The sequence below is a fragment of the Nannobrachium achirus genome (assembly GCF_963921795.1).
Source record: "Nannobrachium achirus genome assembly, chromosome: 22".
Lineage (NCBI taxonomy): Eukaryota > Metazoa > Chordata > Actinopteri > Myctophiformes > Myctophidae > Nannobrachium > Nannobrachium achirus.
In genome coordinates, this window is record NC_137829.1 from 17,312,068 (window position 1) to 17,330,050 (window position 17,983).

The 17,983-nt window shown below is 49.0% G+C and overlaps 2 protein-coding genes across 2 annotated transcripts in view; both read right to left on the bottom strand.

The window, feature by feature from the left end:
- The window catches only part of tmeff2a (transmembrane protein with EGF-like and two follistatin-like domains 2a), a gene marked incomplete at both ends in the record, with an annotated part of 198,677 nt that extends 194,289 nt beyond the window's left edge, over positions 1-4,388 (bottom strand). Inside the window, one exon of the mRNA XM_080752724.1 lies at positions 4,166-4,388. Coding sequence (XP_080608850.1) covers positions 4,166-4,388 — 223 coding nt within the window. The remainder of the gene's footprint in view (positions 1-4,165) is intronic.
- Positions 4,389-4,812: 424 nt separating this feature from the next.
- LOC308307461 (kelch domain-containing protein 3-like) overlaps positions 4,813-17,983 on the bottom strand; it is a gene marked incomplete at both ends in the record, with an annotated part of 97,176 nt that continues 84,005 nt past the window's right edge. The window contains one exon of the mRNA XM_080752725.1: positions 4,813-5,074. Within this exon, the coding sequence (XP_080608851.1) occupies positions 4,813-5,074 (262 nt within the window). The remainder of the gene's footprint in view (positions 5,075-17,983) is intronic.

A 17,983-nucleotide genomic window follows, 5' to 3' on the forward strand; every position in this document is an offset into this window, starting at 1 on the left:
ACTGTTTAGAAATGTGCAGATACCCTGTATATACACTTATACTCTATGTTGGTCTGTTTACTGTTGAGTGAGAAAACAATGTTAACATTTAGCTAAACATCTGGGGACAACCCAAAATAATTTGGGGACCTCTCTGGGGGTCTCAACCCACAGGTTGAGTGGTTCTACCCGACCAATCACACACATACGCAACTTGAATGATTCTAATCTCGGTTCCATTTGTACCCTCTCAGAGTTACAGTCCTGTATAATTAATGGTCCATTTTAGGGCCTCTTGGTCTCTGTTCCCAACATTGAGAACCAGTGGATTAATAGGCTACCATTGGTTCTCAAATTGGGGTCCGGCATTCCAAGCTATTGGCTTATTATTGATGACATCAGGGATCTCCATATATCTGCATACAAGCGGACGGAATTCATTTGCAAGTGTGACTCGTGTTGTGGCAGCTCCACTGCATAGACTGACACAATATGTTTTGGCAGATATGGGCTTAATATTGATGACATCAGGGATCTCCATATATGGGCATAAAAGGGATTCTGTTAGTGTGGTTCCCCTAACAGGACTTTATCTGGGAATGCCCATGTATGGACCATAGACTGTTAAAAATAAGGACGGTGGGAACCCATTGGTTTCTATGCTGTGACAATTACGCTTTTTTTGCCCTTGTATGGGTGTCGCCATCATGGTACCCATCACTACTCAAGGAATGCTATTGGCTGCCAACGGTCACGTGCAACCGCAGGGATACATGGGACATTGTCTTGAGCTTGCCGAAAATAAAGCACACGAAGAAGAATCATCACACGCCTATGATCACAAGCCCCTCCTACAGCATATCCTGCTTTAACTCAATTATAACATACATTGGACCATATTTTCACAAACGCCTATCATGGTCATTGAAACAAGGCTTTAAACTAGTGACAGGAACTATAAAGTATTTATGACAATGTTTATTAAGGTAAGAAAATCAAATGTAAAAGTTTGCAGGAAATGAATGGATTCCTATACCAGAACAGCGCAACTAGCGGCCAATTATAGGAACTTTTAGTTCCGTGTTTGCTTAATTTAAATCCGGACAACTGGCCCCCTGGTATGGACAGATGATGTCACAACAGCATCCACGTTTTTCCCAATGACCCTAAGCGCGACAGTGGGGTCACGGGGGGCTGCAAGGGAGCGGTGATGACGGCTGAGGTGCGCCGTCTCAGGCGACCATGAGCCACGTGAGACACCGCCGAGCGAGCGGCAGCGGGCGAGTCGCCGTGTCGAGCGTTGCGACGGTCGCATGAGCTGACACAGCTCCGTTATGTGCCATTGTGGACAGAATTGTAAATCTTCGTCCCCCTGACTTTCGGCACCTCTGCGCGGTCCTTGGGAAACGCCAGGTCGCGTCACAACAGGTGATGTCACAGGTCAACCAAAGACATCGAGGTCAGCTATAGACATTGAGGCGTTGTGGACAAGATACGGACAAGGTGTGCCGGTTTTCATAGTTAACGGCAATAAATGTAATAACTTCCATCATTTATTTCCAGGTTCCAGCCAGGCACACCAGACGATAATATCTATACTTAATGAGCCATAAGAAGGGGGGGGGGGGGGGGGGGGGGACAGTGATATTATCAATCGTGTGAATATAGGATAGGATATCACATATACAGCCAACATCACAGCATACATTCTATCTAGCCTATAATCAGATAACAGAAGAATGTCGGAAGAATAGGATTACTATCTGTTGTACGCCAATAATAGCCCATAATGAGGCTATTCAGGCATGAATAGTCTACAAGAAAGGCCTATAGGCTATAATAGCACATTAAGGAAACCCCACACTATTCACCGGTGGTGTAAAGTAACTAAGTACATTTACTTAAGTAGCCTACTGTATGCCTACTTTGAGGTATTTGTAGGTCTATACTTTACTTGAGTATTTCCAATTTCCAATAGGCTACTTTCCTTCCCCAGCAAACATTTTGAGGTATAGTAGACGTCTAATATACGTCTAATAGACGTCTAAGTTTATACCTGGGTCTAAATTTAGACTTCTAATAGACGTCCGGCCGTTAAGGTCTAAATATAGACGTCTATTAGACGTCTAAATTTAGACCCAGGTATAAACTTAGACGTCTATTAGACGTATATTAGACGTCTAGTCTAAGTTTAGACCTCTAAAAAACGTGCATATCTATACCTCTGGTAGACCATTTTTTATACGTATAAACTTATACTTCTAGTTCAAATTGTTTAGTGGGTCTATACTCCATTACATCTCTGATCCAAATATTGTACTTTTACTCCACTACATTTATTGGAAAACTTAGTTAGTTAGTCACTTGGAGAAATAAATAATATAAATAATAGTATAAAACATACATAAAAAAAACACTTTAGCCCTATTTTATATCTTGGCTATTTGAAAATAGCCGAGCGATGCCTTGTGAACTTGTAGATCTGCTATTTTCAAACATGCTGTAGGCTACTTTTACTTTTGGTGCTTTAAGTAGATTTTGATGCCAATTTAATACTTTCATACTTTTACTCGAGTAGCCTAGGCTACATTTTGAATTACAGACTTTTACTTGTAATAGAGTAGCCTATATATCTAAATTGCAGTAGTACTTTCACTTAAAACGTTTTATAGCCTACCTTTTCCACCTCTGCCATTCACCCTCCGGTTGTACAAATTGATACCTAGGCTATAGCCTACTGTAGAGCGCAGCCAGCTGCGCAGGTATATCTAGGCTAATGATAGCCTGCTATTCCAACACCAAAATCCTCTTTGAAGGAAAACAAACTGCCGTCTATGTGGGCGGCTGCATATGGCTCTCATCTACTGATCAACTGATCTCCAAGCGAACAACGCGTCGAAAGACGGCGTGCCTTAATTGTAGGCTCGATCAGATCTCTTTTTGGCAAGCGACGGTTCCACCCGTTCCTACTATACGGAACATAGCCCAAATAGTAGGCTTTATCCTAAACTTTAATTTGCCTATGCCCGCATGCATGCATGCATGCATCATCATGGTCATGGATGGCATCATGGATGGCATAGCCTACATGCACGCTGGGCACTTTAAATGCAAGAAGAGTTGGAATTGCACAAAAAAAATCCGTTGCGATTATTATCGGCATTGCAATTAAGATGATAGCCTACACGAAAGAAGAAGTAAGATGCCATGGCTTTTGCATGCAAATTATAGCACCGAAAGGAAGGAATGTCTCAAATCCATTTGATTTATTATAGTCAGTTGTGAATTTTAAGATGTACATGGATAAATCCTACTTGTGTCCCAGATCTCCATTTTTTAAGACGCACTTTTAAATCCCAGCTGTGCGTTTTTTAAGATAGGTCTACACATCTGGGATCATAGGCTAAGGCAAAAGACAGAAGAAGGAAAAAGCTCCGTCCAACCGTGAATATCGCTATATAACAGCAGTCCTTCTGCAGAGCTGTAGAGAAATAGAGAAATAGAAATGCGCTATATTTGTTCCAAAAAAGCTTCTTACCCTGTATACCGACCGTACATAACGACAAAAAATGACATAGCTCTGTTTAAGCAATATCCCCTCCAACTGTATTATGTTCCCCATTTTCAACAGTTTGTATTATGTTTTGACACTTGCTTTGGCAATGTAAACGTAGCCTATGTTTTCTCATGCCAATAAAGCTCCTTTGAATTGAGTTGCAGAGCTGTGGTTCTCATCCTGTGGTTCGGGACCCCCAGGGGGGTCTGGGGGGTCCCCAGATGATTAACTTAATGTGCAACGTTGTTTTCTCACTCAACAGTAAGTGTGTCAGAGGGTATCTGCACATTTCTAAGGTGACAATTTAAGGGCTGTTTTATAGTCTACCTCTAAAATCAAAATGACAAAATTAAACGTTGTCCAAATTGTCAAATATTGGAGGCAGAAAGAGTGGAAATAGCAGATCTAAACAAAATGAAATGCCTCAACTCTTAGTGCTCGTCAGGGTGGTGGGGTCCCTGCAGTTACAATATGATTATTTTGGAGGTCGATCGCGGCCTGAAAAGGTTGAGAACCACTGATCTATATATATCGTATAGAGACAGAGTTTTCGGCGAATTTGCCTGTGACACCGAGACGGAGAGAGAGGAGAGAAGAGAGAGAGAGAGAGATCGGGTCCGGTCTACCCACCGGAGCAGTTCCAGCCCGTGGGCGTCTGGCAGTCGCTCAGGGAGGACGGGAAGGCGCGCAGCCGCTCCACAGGTAAGGTGGCGAGGCAGGAGAGCAGGGTGATCCACAGCCAGCCTCCCACGGCGCGGCCCCAGCCGCGCGCGGCGCACTGCAGCCCCGCCGCCGCCGCAGCAGAGCCGCCAGAGCGGGGCTCGATCATCCGGGGAAACCGCCGCGGCGCCATGCACGCCATAGATAGTAAAACCTCCGATCAGTGCCGGGGGACTTCTTGGAGCCTCCGGTGATGATGATGATGGCACCGCGGAGGAGGGGTCCGCGTCAATATGCCAGGAGCCGAGCAAAGGACGCGGAGGGCGTTACGCACCGCCACCACCGGCGGCGGCGACAACTCCGATCCCGGGTCTCCCGACAGCGGTCTCAGCAGCAGCGGTGGGGCGCCTAGCTGTGACCGGACCATTTTCTTCCGTGCGAGAATGATGCGCGCCCCATGAAGTGCACCAAAGTGTTGTAAGCCTTATACACGCACGCACGCACGCACACACACTCTGACCCAAAACAACCCCGGTTGTTTGTTCCCGCGGATCTCCGCTCCCGATCCGGTCCGGTCCGGTCCGTCCTCCGTGTGATCCGGTGGTGGTAGTGATCCTTTATTGGGCTGCGGTGTGGAGGAGATTAGAAGGAAGGGGAGAGCGGAGCGAGAAGTACCGAGAATAATAATAATAAGGGGGAGCGATGGAGGAGGTGTGTGGGGGAGATGGAGCAGAATACGGGGGGTAAAAGTTGCTCCCAGGTAGCCTCGATATGATGATATCTGTGGTCCGCAGGCAGAGCAGAGCCGTACGTCCTCCCGGCGAGCCTAGAGAGGAGAGGACCAGGCTGACAGGGTCCGGGCTGCGGTAGAGAGGGATGCTGAGGAGGAGGAGGAGGGAAAGATGGGGAACAGTGGAAGGAGGACAGTAAAAAAAAAAAAAAAAAAAGGAGGGTGGAAAAGAGAAGGGAGGAAGAATATAAAGTGTGAAAGTGGTCGAGAGGAGGACGGCGTGGTGATGATAATATCCCAGAACAGAGAGGAAAGTCTCGGTGTGAGGAGAGTGTTATATCCAGACAGAGCGCGGTGAGGATGCTGCTCACGCGACGGTCCTCCTGCTACTGACTGACTGTTACTGTGTGTCTGTGTTCTGTTCACACTGAGGCTATGCTGCCGCTCCGCCTCCAAATGCTCTCTCTCTCTCTCTCTCTCTCTCTCTCTCTCTCTCTCTCTCTCTCTCTCTCTCTCTCTCTCTCTCTCTCTCTCTCTCTCTCTCTCTCTCTCTCTCTCTCTCTCTCTCTCTCTCTCCCTATATCTCTCATAGTCTCTCTGTCTCTGTCTCTCTCTCTCATAGTCTCTCTCTCCCTATCTCTCATAGTCTCTCTCTATCTCTCATAGTCTCTCTCTCCCTATCTCTCATATCTCTCTCTCTCCCTCTCTCTCTCTCTCTCTGGCTCTCTCTCTATCAAACACTCTCACTGTCTCTCTGTTTTTATGTATTTATTTATTTTCAGAACCATCATCATCAGCTGATTTCTAGCTTTGGTTACGAACTCACGATTACGTGGAAGCGTGACACGAACATACGGACCCCCCTTAATTATTGGAGTACACTGTCTCACTGGCAGAGTTAAATAAGAGAGGGGAGGGGGAGAGAGAGGGAGGAAAGGAGAAAGAGAGCGAGACAGAGAGGGAGGGAAGGTGAGAGAGAGGGGGGGGGGTGGAGGGAGAGGGATGGAGAGAAAGAGAGGGAGGAAAGGAGAAAGAGAGCAAGAGGGAGGGAAGGTGAGAGCCGGGGGGGGTGAGGAAAGAGGGAGAGAAAGAGAGCGAGAGAGAGAGAGAGAGAGGGGTGAAAGAGAGGCAGGGGATAGTCTAGTGGAAGAGAGGGAGGAAAGGAGAAAGAGAGAGAGGGATGGAGGGAGCGAGAGAGAGAGGGAGAGAAGGAGAGAGCAGGGGCGTCAATTGGGTATGGCAGGGGTATGCAGCTGCCATACCCTGGGTCCATGGGGGGGGAAATAAAAGTTACTTTTAATGTAAATCCATGAATGTCTCTTTGTCTATCTGTTCTGGTTATTATGTTGTTAAATTACAGTAAAATAACTACAAATGCAAAATTTTACAAAATGGTCACTTTAACAAGGTATTATAATTGTATTCTCCACACTTGTATTCTCCCCATCTTGAGAAAATGGTAGCCTATATTCCCAGGTTCCGCAGGTCAGCTGCACAGGTGCAATTCATTATTGTTAATTGTGGCACGTTTACTAACATGCCAAAGTTTAGCTGCATGCACTTGAACAACTGTTCCAGGCTGCCATATCCAGCCCAAGAAACCGTAGAAAAGGGTGAAAAATAGAATGTACTTCTTAAAATAAATGTATCGTGCCTGTTGCTAAGGTATGGCAACATGACTGGTGTAAGACACCAATCATGTTGCCATACCTTAGCTTTTTCTGAACTGACGCCACTGGGAGAGAGGAGAGGCAGAAGGAGAGGTAGGGAGAGAGAGAAAACAAGAAAGAGAGAGGGAGGACGGGGTGTTTATCGCTCTCAGCCTTGCAAGTGTCAGGTCTTGGTCCCAGACTAAAAAGCTTCATTCAGCCAATGCTTCATAGCAGGAGGGTGCCAAAACAACATCTGATCTACACGCTAACACACCGCGGTACTGCAGAGTATAAATGACGCTTAAATCAGTGCTCCGGCCGAGGAGGAGGATGGACAGAGGATGCGCTGGAGCTGTAATTGGCCAGAAGAAGCATTTAAAAAGGGCTGCAGGAGGAATCGATTGGTCCAGGGGGGCTGCATGTGGGGATAATTGCTCTGCTTTGAAAACGGCACTGACGATATTGCCTTATCTTCACTGTCAGGCAGAAAACCTCATACCTCCATATTTGAGCCCAGTTAGGCCAAGAATTATTTAATGCTTTAACTATTGAAAAATAGCAGATATACAAGCTCTGCTATTTTTTTAAAGTCGTGATTTCTTTGAATATATCTTTTTAAAAGCGAACATCTGTACGCGGCCAAACACATGGTAATTTTGGGGGTCCTGGACATGATGAACCGCCAATTTAGAAGAAGGATTTCGAAGACATTTATAGAATCGGGTCAAAAAGACTTGAACAAAAAAGACTTGCACAAAATGTTTCAAAAATAGCAGATATACAAGCTCACTTTTTAATAGTTAATGCATAAAATAATGGTTATAAAGTGACACAGATTTGCGTTCTGGTCTAAATGGATTTTAAATTTGAATCCTGAAAAGTAAGGGTTTTGGACTTATGAGGTATCCTGACCCCGACCGGTTATATGCTCTGCCCCGGGGCGACCCAGAAAACATATCAATATTGTTCTGTTTATTTTTGGACATCATCAAGCGTTGTCACATGGGGGGAAGGGGGGGGGGGGGGGGTCGCCGGATGCGGCACTGATTTTCGGTAATTGATACGCTCTCGGCCATGAAACGGCCCCGCGCGGCCTAGAAAAAGTGGAACGCCTCCGGGGCCGGTAAAAAGAAAAAAGAGGTTGTCAACCAACCCGCCCGCCCGCCCGTCCCAACAAGCGGGTTTCATACACACTCCAAAGTCACTCGCTTTGAACTGAAGGGAAATTCGAGGCCAGCGCTTAAGGGGAAGCCCGTGCTCCAGCGCCACACAAACGGCCCAGTGTTGTCGAGGGCCCCCGGGCCGGCCCGCTGCCAAGCGTGGTGTCAAAACTCAGCCAAACATGCTTGACCTCGTGACGGTGCGAAAGCAAAGCTGCGATCTCTGCCTTTGCAAAAACAAGGCACGGCTTTTATCGCAGCATCTCCTGGAATGGCTTGAGAGATGGGACCGTTATTATTAAAAGGGATGGGAATAGCTCCCAATCAGCGTGCGCCAGCAGAGTGGACATGACACATACACATCGTCATCAAGGCCTTTTGTTGACAACAGCAACGTAGGGAACAGGAAATGCACGTAATGCCGTTGCGGCAGTCGGGCGGGAAAAGCTTGTATGTCCCAGGAAGGGGGGGGGGGGGAGTGAGCAGATCTACAAGCTCACATCGCGGCACCGAGTGCCGCGCTGCAAGCTTGTAGATCTGCTATTTTTGAAAAAAGTCGTGAAAATGTGTGCACATCTTTGAATGTATGTATTTTCAAAGCGAACGTTTGTAACTCAAATTTTGCTTCTGGGGGGTCCCTGGAACTAAATATTTTGAGATGCGGGTCCGTGGCCAAATAAATATCATTTTGGGGGTCCTTCACATGAAAAGGTTTGAGAACCACTGACAGTAGTCTCTCAAGAACAGACTAACTGAGCTCCAGTTAAGTGAAAAGGACCTTTTCTTTCTGATGGCTGGCCAGATTGCTGACATAGAAACATAGGGTTTTTCAAAAAATCTTAGAAGGATTCAAAAGACACTTATAGAATCGGGTCAAAATTATAATTTTCACGATTTTTCAAAAATAGCAGATCTACAAGCTCGCAGCGCGGCACTCGGTGCCGCGCTGTGAGCTTGTATATCTGCTATTTCAAAAACACCTGTACAATTGTCCCCTTCTCCACAAGTAGACGGCAAGGCCATCATAATAATAAACAGAGGCACTGCATTTCGTATGCCCTAATCGTTCTCAAATCATGGCTGGCAACGCTACAATATTATGACGTTAAATAAATTGTAATTTTATTACCCTGATTCGAGCGGTGTTAAATAGAGTGGTTAATATTACCAGCGAGGGAAGTCTCTATTTGTAGCCATTTCCTGGGAGGTATGAGAGCAGAGAGAAGAGAGACATCTTGTGAGTGTGTGTAAGAGCTATTACTGTGTGTGAGCAAGAGGGGAGACTTTTCCCCCCGTAACCAGCCTAATTAGCAGAATGGAGGCCAGCGAACCTACAGTACAGTAAGGATTGCTTTTGTGCCAGCGCCAATGTGGATGTAGGGGCGTCAAAAGCGGGGGGGGGGGGGGGGGGGGGGGGGGAGCGGGACTGAGTTACTAGGGTCCAAGGTGGAGGGGGCATTAATTATTTGAAATATTTAAAGACTTGCACAAATTTACACGATTTTTCAAAAATAGCAGATCTACAAGCTATGTTTCAATAGTAAAATAGTTAAAGCACAAAATAATGCATAATGATGTGTAAAATCGTATCGGTATCGTTTTACAATGCAGATAATCGGTATGGAATCGTTTTGCAGTGCATATAATTGATTGTATGGAAACTAAGTATTTGTGCCTTGTATTTAGCAATTTTAAGAAGGAAAATGAAAAAGAGGGGTTTCATCACTTTTCCATTCCATATAGCTACTCTTGGTCTAAATCGAAAAATGCAAAAATCGGCCTCCTGGTGGCGCTAGAACATGGGCAGAGGTTCTGCTCTGGCACCCCAGCGATTGCCATCATGCCAACGTGCCAGAGATTAGCTGTTCACAGACAGACGCACGAGTGGACGGACGGACAGACGGAAAGAAAGCGTGCAAAATGCCTTTCGGCCTGGCAAAGACAAAAATGAAAATACAATGACGTAACGTAACGTAATCCTTTATGGTAGTGCACAAGTTAACAAGTCAATTAACTTGGTGTGAACTTCAAACAATGGATATTCTATAAATAGAACAAAATGCCTCATTGGCCGCTTGTCACGAAAAGAGGTTCTGGGTCTTTCTTATTTCTTACAGTCTGCTTTGGCTTCAAACATCAATTAATAACTTCAAAAGTGTAATATAACAGAGCTTAATGAGATCCTCTGCTCGTGTTCGTACGTACTGAGAACGTTAGTTTACTGTCAAGATTCCAGGATGACCTCCCACTTGGGTAATGTCGCCCCCTGGCGATCATTCAGAGAAACTACTTCAGCTCCCGTACTAACGTAGGTAGGAAGGGCCTGTCACTCAAACCAGAGTGACCCGCCTCCAGGCTATAAAAGCCCCCGGAGGCGGAAGTAACATCCTCTTTTCACTCTCTGCGATATCACATTCAGATAAGTTGAAACTCAGCCTTATAATTTATTTCTTCGCTCTTTAGCCTAAAGCGGTGGCATAGGAAGTCGCCCACCGGCGAGTGTAGATTTAAACCCGTACCTAAGAATAATTATTCTTGTCCCGTCTTAAACCGACGGGTTTCTACTGCTTAACAAAGTAGTTTACCGCTTGTTCAGGCCTCTGCCTGAATCAAGCGTGAACTAGCATTAGCCGTTAGCTCTTTAGCTCGTCAGCTTTGTGTTAACGTTAGCTACACTGCTTACCGCTTGTTCAGGCCTTTGTCTGAATCAAGCGGGGCCTAGCTTTAGCCGTTAGCTTGTTAGCTTGTTAGCTCTGTTAACGTTAGCTACACTGCTTCGCCATGGATCCTCTGGCCCTTCTGCCGAGGCAATGTGACTACCCAGGCTGTCCAGGACTCATCGACGGACAGGATTTTCATCCTCTCTGTGCTAGCTGCATGGGCGTTGCACACGCCTTCTCTGCACTATGTCCTCAGGGGAGAGCAGGACCCTTCTGCGACATCTGCACGGCCTTCGACCACGATGTCCTGGTACACCGCCTCTACCTGGCTAGGGCAGGCCTCGGAGCCTGTGCTCCACCAGGTGGGTCTGCTGCTCTGAACCCCACAGCCCAGTCTTTCCTTCCCCAGGCGGCCCGCACCGTTGGTCAAGGTGCGGCGCTGCCTTCCGGAGCTCCGGTTGGCAAACAGCGCGCCACTCCAGGTCAAGATGGCGCCATGCTACTTGGAACACCGCCTGCCGCGCAGCCGACCGCAGCTAGCTCCACTGTCACTGGAGCTGGCGGGTCTGGCGAAGTCGCCGCTAAGAAGGCGACCAAGAAGGCTAACATCTCTCCAGTAGCCTTTACCCCTTCGGGCGCGGTGCCCAAAAAGAAGCGTTCGGATGTGACCGTCGGGGACGTTCCCCTCAACGTGAGCATCAACAAAACAGTCCAGACCTTCAGGCGCGAGTCGGACCTGAGCTCTTGTCAGAGCGAGGGTTCGTGCTCGGAATACTCTGGGTACACGGACGAGGAGGAGGAGGATATAGTCGAGGACGATGGTTCTCGACTCACAGTCACGGTAAAAAACCCTACGGCTCCAGCAAGTCAACTGGATGCCGCAGGGTCCTCCCAGTCCTCCTCTGGCGCCGCTGCCCCTCCACCCGCCAGTCAAGCGGATGAAGCGGGAGCTGAGGACGTCGATTCTGCAATAGATTTGCTGGATCACCTGACAGTCTACATGAGAGCTCTTGCCAGAGTTGGAGAGGAGTTGCCACCTCCTCTCCCCTCTGATGAGGCCGAGGATGATGACGAAATGCCCGGGCAGGAGCCTTCGGTTCCCGCCCCGTATGTCCTCTCCAGGCTGCCGCTGGTGAAGGGATTCACCAAGGCTCTTCATTCCTCATGGAAGACTCATAAAGACCCCAGAAAGCTGTCCTTCTCTGTTTTGGAGGTGGTCGGAGGTGCGGAGGCAGGCATGTCCACCTGCCCCAACCTGGACCACCTGTTAGCGCAATCCTTTCTAGGCTCCGTCAGACCCCAGTATAAGGATGTGGGCACGGCTAAGTGCGGGCCGTTTGTCGGCCCCGTCGGCACCAACCCGCCGGGGTTCACTGTTCTGGAGGACAAGATGCAGTCGGACAGGGCTCGTAACGCCTACCGGTCCGCTGCTCTGGCTGCTAAGGACCTGAATCTAATCCAGCTCTTGCTCGCTTCCACCAAGGACCTGGTCAAAGGTCTGCCCACGGGGGAGCACACAGCTGAACTGAACACTTTATTTGACATCATGCTGAAGGTCAATTGGCATGCGGTTAAGTGGATGGGCAGGTCCATGGACTACAACCTCCAGTCTGAGAGAGCCCGCTGGCTCGACTATGTCGACCTCGAGCCTAAGAGGGACGTGGGCGAGAAGCCTCTAGGTCCTCGCGGGGAGATGTACAAGTCTCTCATTAACATGGAGAACAGTCCCACCACCCTCATGGGTGGGGGCTTGGAGCTGCTGCAGGGTAGAGTTACCTTCTTTAAGGCGGCTAAGGACATCGTCGAGTCCACTACAGTGCCTCAGGAGGAACCGCAGCAAGCTAGGAGGGTGTCCCGCTCCTCCCGCACCAGAGAGAGGGGCCGCTCTGCTTCTTATAAAAAGCACTCTTCTTCCTCCAGGGGAGCATCTGCAGCCAGGGCGCCTGACAAGCCCCGCAGCAAGGTTGTAGTTCCCGAACGTGCTCAGCAGCGCCGCACGTCCAGGGATAATAGGCAGCCGTCTTCTTTCCGCGGGGGCCGCGGCAGGGGACAGCGGAAATGACACTTTGAAGAGGGAGTTTGTGTCGGGGCGGGGGTCCGAGGTGTCTCTCGGTCCCCTTCCCCCCAAGCGAGAGCGTTTGTTTTCTGTACCCCGCGTCGGGGAAATGAAAATGCCAATGTTTATGCCTCCTGTATCGGGAATAAATATGTTGAAAGAGCAAAGTCTGCCTCTGTCCAACTCTCTCGTACTTGCACAGACGACCCCATTATGCATGTCTCCTGTAGAAATGTTGATGTCCCGTCAGGACTATCTAATCAATCACAGGTTTTATCATCAACCAGTAATGTTAATGTCAAACAATTATATGGTTCCTCATGCGCGCGAGTGGACTTTCCCTCGCGTGAGCGATGCTATGAATTCAACAATGAGTCAGAAATTCTGTCGGCCTACTATGAGCCCGTGTCAAGGGACAAGCATAAAGGCTTTAGAGCAGGAATTAAACGTAAAAGTTCCTCCCCTGTCAGGGGAGAATGCTTTAGTTGTGGGCGAATCTGCTTATCAGTCGAATCGTTTTGCTCTTCCTGTCTCTCTATCGAGCGAAAGCCGAACGCTTCCGGTTTCACCGGATACGGATTCGCTCGCTCCCCGCTTCCGGTCCAGCCGCCAAAAAGCTCCGCTAGTCAAGCGGTACAACCAGAAGGTGTTTCCGCCTTGCGGCCTATTGAACCCATGCGCTCCGCTTCCGGGTGTCCCGGATACGGATACGCAGGTCTCCCGCTTCCGGTCCGGCCGCCAAAAAGCTCCACCGTCACGGAAGCACAGTGGTGGGGTTTCTCTCTCTCAAAACACGCTAGCACGCTGCGCGAGCCAGTGGAAGTTATGCAAACCGAGCCATTGGGTATTTCGAACGATAACCAAAGGTTACAGGTTACAGTTCGCGAATGTACCTCCGCTTTCAAGCAGGGTTATTCATACCAGGGCGCGTGGTTTAAAGGCAGATCTTTTGAGAGAGGAGATCAGCTCGTTGCTAAGCAAGGGTGCTATAGTGGAGCTGGACAGGACACAATCCCGCCTGGGATTTTGGAGCCGTTATTTCCTGGTGCACAAGAAAGGGGGGGGGGCTACGTCCCATCCTGGACTTGAAGGCGCTAAACGTTTACTTGAAGAAATACGTTTTCAGGATGCTAACTGTACCCACCATGTTACGGTCGGTCAGGCAAGGGGATTTCCACTGTTCAGTGGACCTGAAGGATGCTTATCAGCACGTTCTGATTTATCCCCCACACAGGAAATTTCTACGGTTCGCCTTCGAGGGTCGCCTGTACGAATATACAGTACTCCCTTTCGGTCTGTCACTGAGCCCGAGGGTTTTCGTGAAAGTGACCGACGCAGCCATCGCGCCGCTGAGACAGCAGGGCGTCAGGTTGGCTACGTACATCGACGATTGGATGATTTCAGCGAGCTCCGCCCACAAAGTGGCGCGTCACACACAAGTGGTTTTGGCTCACCTAAAGGCATTAGGTTTCATAGTCAACCACGACAAGAGCATGCTGACTCCAGCACGCCGTCTTACCTTCATTGGGGTCCTTCTGGACTCGTCCGTCATGTCGGCTCGTCTCTCAGAGGAGAGGGTGGACAGGTTTCGGAAATGCCTCAACTCCTTTCAAGTAGGCCAGGAGGTCACTTACAGGAGTTGCATGGTACTGACGGGAATGATGGCTTCCGCAGTACATCTGTTGCGGTTGGGCAGGTTTCATATGAGACCTTTTCAACGATGGATGTTATCACTCGGGATCCCGCCCTCCTTGAAGTACAAGAAGGTTACGGTTTCCCCTTCCTGCGCGATCGCCCTGTCTCCTTGGCGGGTGGAGGGGTTCCTCACCAGCGGAGTCTCGATTGGCGAGGTGGTTTCCCACAAGTCGATCACGACAGACGCCAGTCTCAGTGGGTGGGGAGCCACTTACGAGGGGCGCACAGCGCAGGGGCTTTGGCCTCTGGAGATGAGGAGTCGCCACATCAACTATTTGGAGTTGATGGCTATACTCCTGGCGCTCAAGCATTTCGAGCCTTGGATTTTGCATTGTCATGTTCTGGTCAGGACCGACAATACGACGGCCATGTTTTATGTCAACAAACAAGGAGGCCTGTCGTCGTTGCCTCTGGATCGTCTGGCTCGAGAATTGACGGTTTGGTGCTTGTCGCGCCTCAAGTCAATCAGGGCCTTACACGTCCCGGGTCTCCTCAACAGCGGAGCAGATCTCCTGTCCAGGGGAGGGCCTCGCTACGAGGATTGGTCTCTCCACCCCAGGGTGGCGAGCCAGATTTTTCGCAAGTTCGGTCAGCCAGTGGCGGACCTGTTTGCGTCAGCGGAGAATACGAAGTGTCCGTTGTTCTTCGCGGTGAAGGGCAGTCCTCCCTTGGGGTTGGACGCCTTAGCGCACACGTGGCCGAGAGGTCTACTGTACGCGTTTCCCCCCTTCGACATGATCCGTCCCACTCTGGAGAGAGTCAGGAGGTTCGGTCTGGAGATGCTCCTGGTGGCTCCCTACAAGGGCACGTGGAGATCGGCGATCGCCCCTCTCCTTTGCGAACCGGGTTGGCAGCTGCCTCAGCGCAGGGATCTGTTGAGGCAGGCCAGAGGGGAGATATTCCACCAAGACCCGCAGGTCCTAGACCTGTGGGTTTGGCACGTGAAAGGTTAAACCTGCTGGCGGCCGGTTTTTCTTCTGAAGTGGTTGATACCATTCAGAGTGCTAAGGCGCCTTCGACGAGGGCGTCTTATGATGGAAGGTGGAATGCCTTTGAGGACTGGTGTGAGTCGCGTGTTCCGCCGGTGGTGGCTCATGTGGCGTCAGCCCAGATAATTTTGGAATTTATGCAGGACCGCTTGAAAAGTGGTCTTGCGTTTTCTACCCTTAGGGGGTATCTGGCGGCTATTAATGCCTGTCACCTGGGGGTGGCGGGCAAGGCACCTTCTAAAGTCCCGGAGGTCGTCAAGTTCATGCAAGGAGTTGAACGTTTGAGGCCGGTGACTAGGTCTTTGTTCCCAGTTTGGGATCTGCAGGTGGTTCTGGGGGGCCTATGTCGGGCTCCCTTTGAGCCGCTTGTAGGGATGCCTTTGAAATTTTTGAGTTTCAAGACGGCTCTTTTGCTGGCTTTGGCTACGGCTAAAAGAGTTGGTGACCTGCAAGCTCTCTCGGTGTCTTCGGAGTGCATGCAGTTTATGAACAATGACCTCAAGGTGTTGCTCAAGCCTCATCTTCAGTTTGTTCCTAAGAACATGGTGGTTCCTAAGGAGCCTGTAGTTCTTCTGGCTTTTCATCCTCCTCCGTTTGTCTCGGTGGAGGATGAGCGGCTGAATTGCCTGTGCCCTGTCAGGGCGCTGAAGGCCTACTGTGACAGGACTGCTGGTTCTAGAGCTTCTTCACAGCTCTTCGTGGGAATGGGCAATGTTCTTGTCAGAAAGCCGGTGTCTAGACCCACTCTTTCGAGGTGGATTGTGGATGCTATTAGGCTGGCTTACTCTAGTGCTGGAGTGGAAGTGCCGGTGGCGCTTAAAGCCCATAGTACTAGGGGTGTGTCTACTTCGTGGGCACTGGCAAAGGGAGTCTCCGTACAGGAGATTTGTGTTTCGGCGAATTGGTCTTCGCCTTCTACCTTTGCAGCCTACTATCACCTGGATATCGAATCCTCTTCGCTAGCGCATTCGGTTCTGGGTGCTGCTGCCTCCTCTACGTCATAGAGGAGTCGGATCTTCCCCTCCCACAGGTGGGCATGTAGCCACCTGGGGTATTGTGGGGGGGACCCTGTGTTTTCCTTATTTAGTGTGTCTTACTTATAAGGCGGACTTGTCCTTTCATTTAGTTGAATGAGGCGGACTTCGGTCTGTCAGGGTCTCTCTCTATTTTCTCATTCCTTCACACCCAGGTCCGGTGGGCCTGGGACCTTCTGGGTGATGGGTCACGCCCGTTTGGGCTGTGCTCACCTGTATGAGGGGTTTGTGGGGGTATGAGAGTAGGTTGTGGCTTAGAGGGGAGTTTAAGAATCCCAAGTGGGAGGTCATCCTGGAATCTTGACAGTAAACGGTAGGTTCCGTACGGAACCATTGTTTACTTAGAGATGGAAGGATGACCTCCCACGTAATGCCCCTCTGTTTCACTGAATGTGGCAGAGAGTGGTATTAAGAGGATGTTACTTCCGCCTCCGGGGGCTTTTATAGCCTGGAGGCGGGTCACTCTGGTTTGAGTGACAGGCCCTTCCTACCTACGTTAGTACGGGAGCTGAAGTAGTTTCTCTGAATGATCGCCAGGGGGCGACATTACCCAAGTGGGAGGTCATCCTTCCATCTCTAAGTAAACAATGGTTCCGTACGGAACCTACCGTTCCGCGCAAAAGTTGAATCACATCACATTTAATCTTAACCTTTAAGGTTAAATGTTTAATTCCATCCCAACGGGCAGCACCTAAAAGGAGCTCTTGGGCGTTGAGCGGGAGGGAGGTCTGGGGTTTGATCCCAGCTCAGGGCACTCATCACTACAATACACCAAATCAATCATTTATTTACTTATTTACTTGATGCCTAATGTTTATGTTTGCATTAGCCTGCAGACGGCAGGCAGAGGGAGACGGCAAGTCTGCCACGTGCAGAATGTTTGTTACCAAGTTGCTTATCATTCTATAATGTTTTCAAATGACTAATACACAGTCTGGACGCCATCCTGAATGACATTCAAAACGGAGTAGCTCTGTAATTAAAATCAGCTGTGTTTGGAGGAATGTGCAGCAATGGGAATCAAACAGGTTCAAGGTTCATGTGGGTCTTGCTGTGTCACATGGTCGGATTGGGACTCATTTTCAGCCCGGAAATTTGCATCAGACCAGCCCCGCATGCGAGTGCGTGACGAACGGTTCTCGAGATACGCCGATTACAGACACACAGACACGCAGACAGAGATTTGTCGCATTTATAGATAGATAAACAGTAACAAACACCTATTTTCCCCATCTACTTTCATTTAAATGAGTGGTGGGAGTTTCAATATATGCAACTGCTCCTCAGGGCCTGATTAACCCTGTGTGGTGCCCCAGGGTGCCCTCAAATTGAAGTTTCCCCCCCTCCTTAATCATACCGGCCGCCGGTGGCACAGCGGCCGACCGGGAATTCTCCAGATGGCCAGTCCGAGCCTGCTGTGTCATCACGCAGCACGTTTTTGTTCACAGGAAATAATTAAGATTTGGCTTTCTTATATCAAAAAATACATAAAAAATGTTTATTTTCTCTTTTTTTGCATCTAGTGTTAGGAATGCCCATATGATTGCCATGGAAATGCTCTAAAAGTGTGAAAAAAAAGATATTTTTCATTTCACTAGGTCTTTATGTAAAAGAAAAAGGGGAATACCTGCTTACACCACTGCAGACAATGGACGGCGCAATAACAGTATAGCACATGAGCCGAGGAGTTATGAGTTATTGTTGGTTTGGGGGAAGAAAGAAAAGGTAATACAGTATGAAAACCTTTTGGGATGAAAGTATTGTTTTTTATGGAAGAATCATTAAGTATCTTTGTGGGGCTTCCTGTGGGAG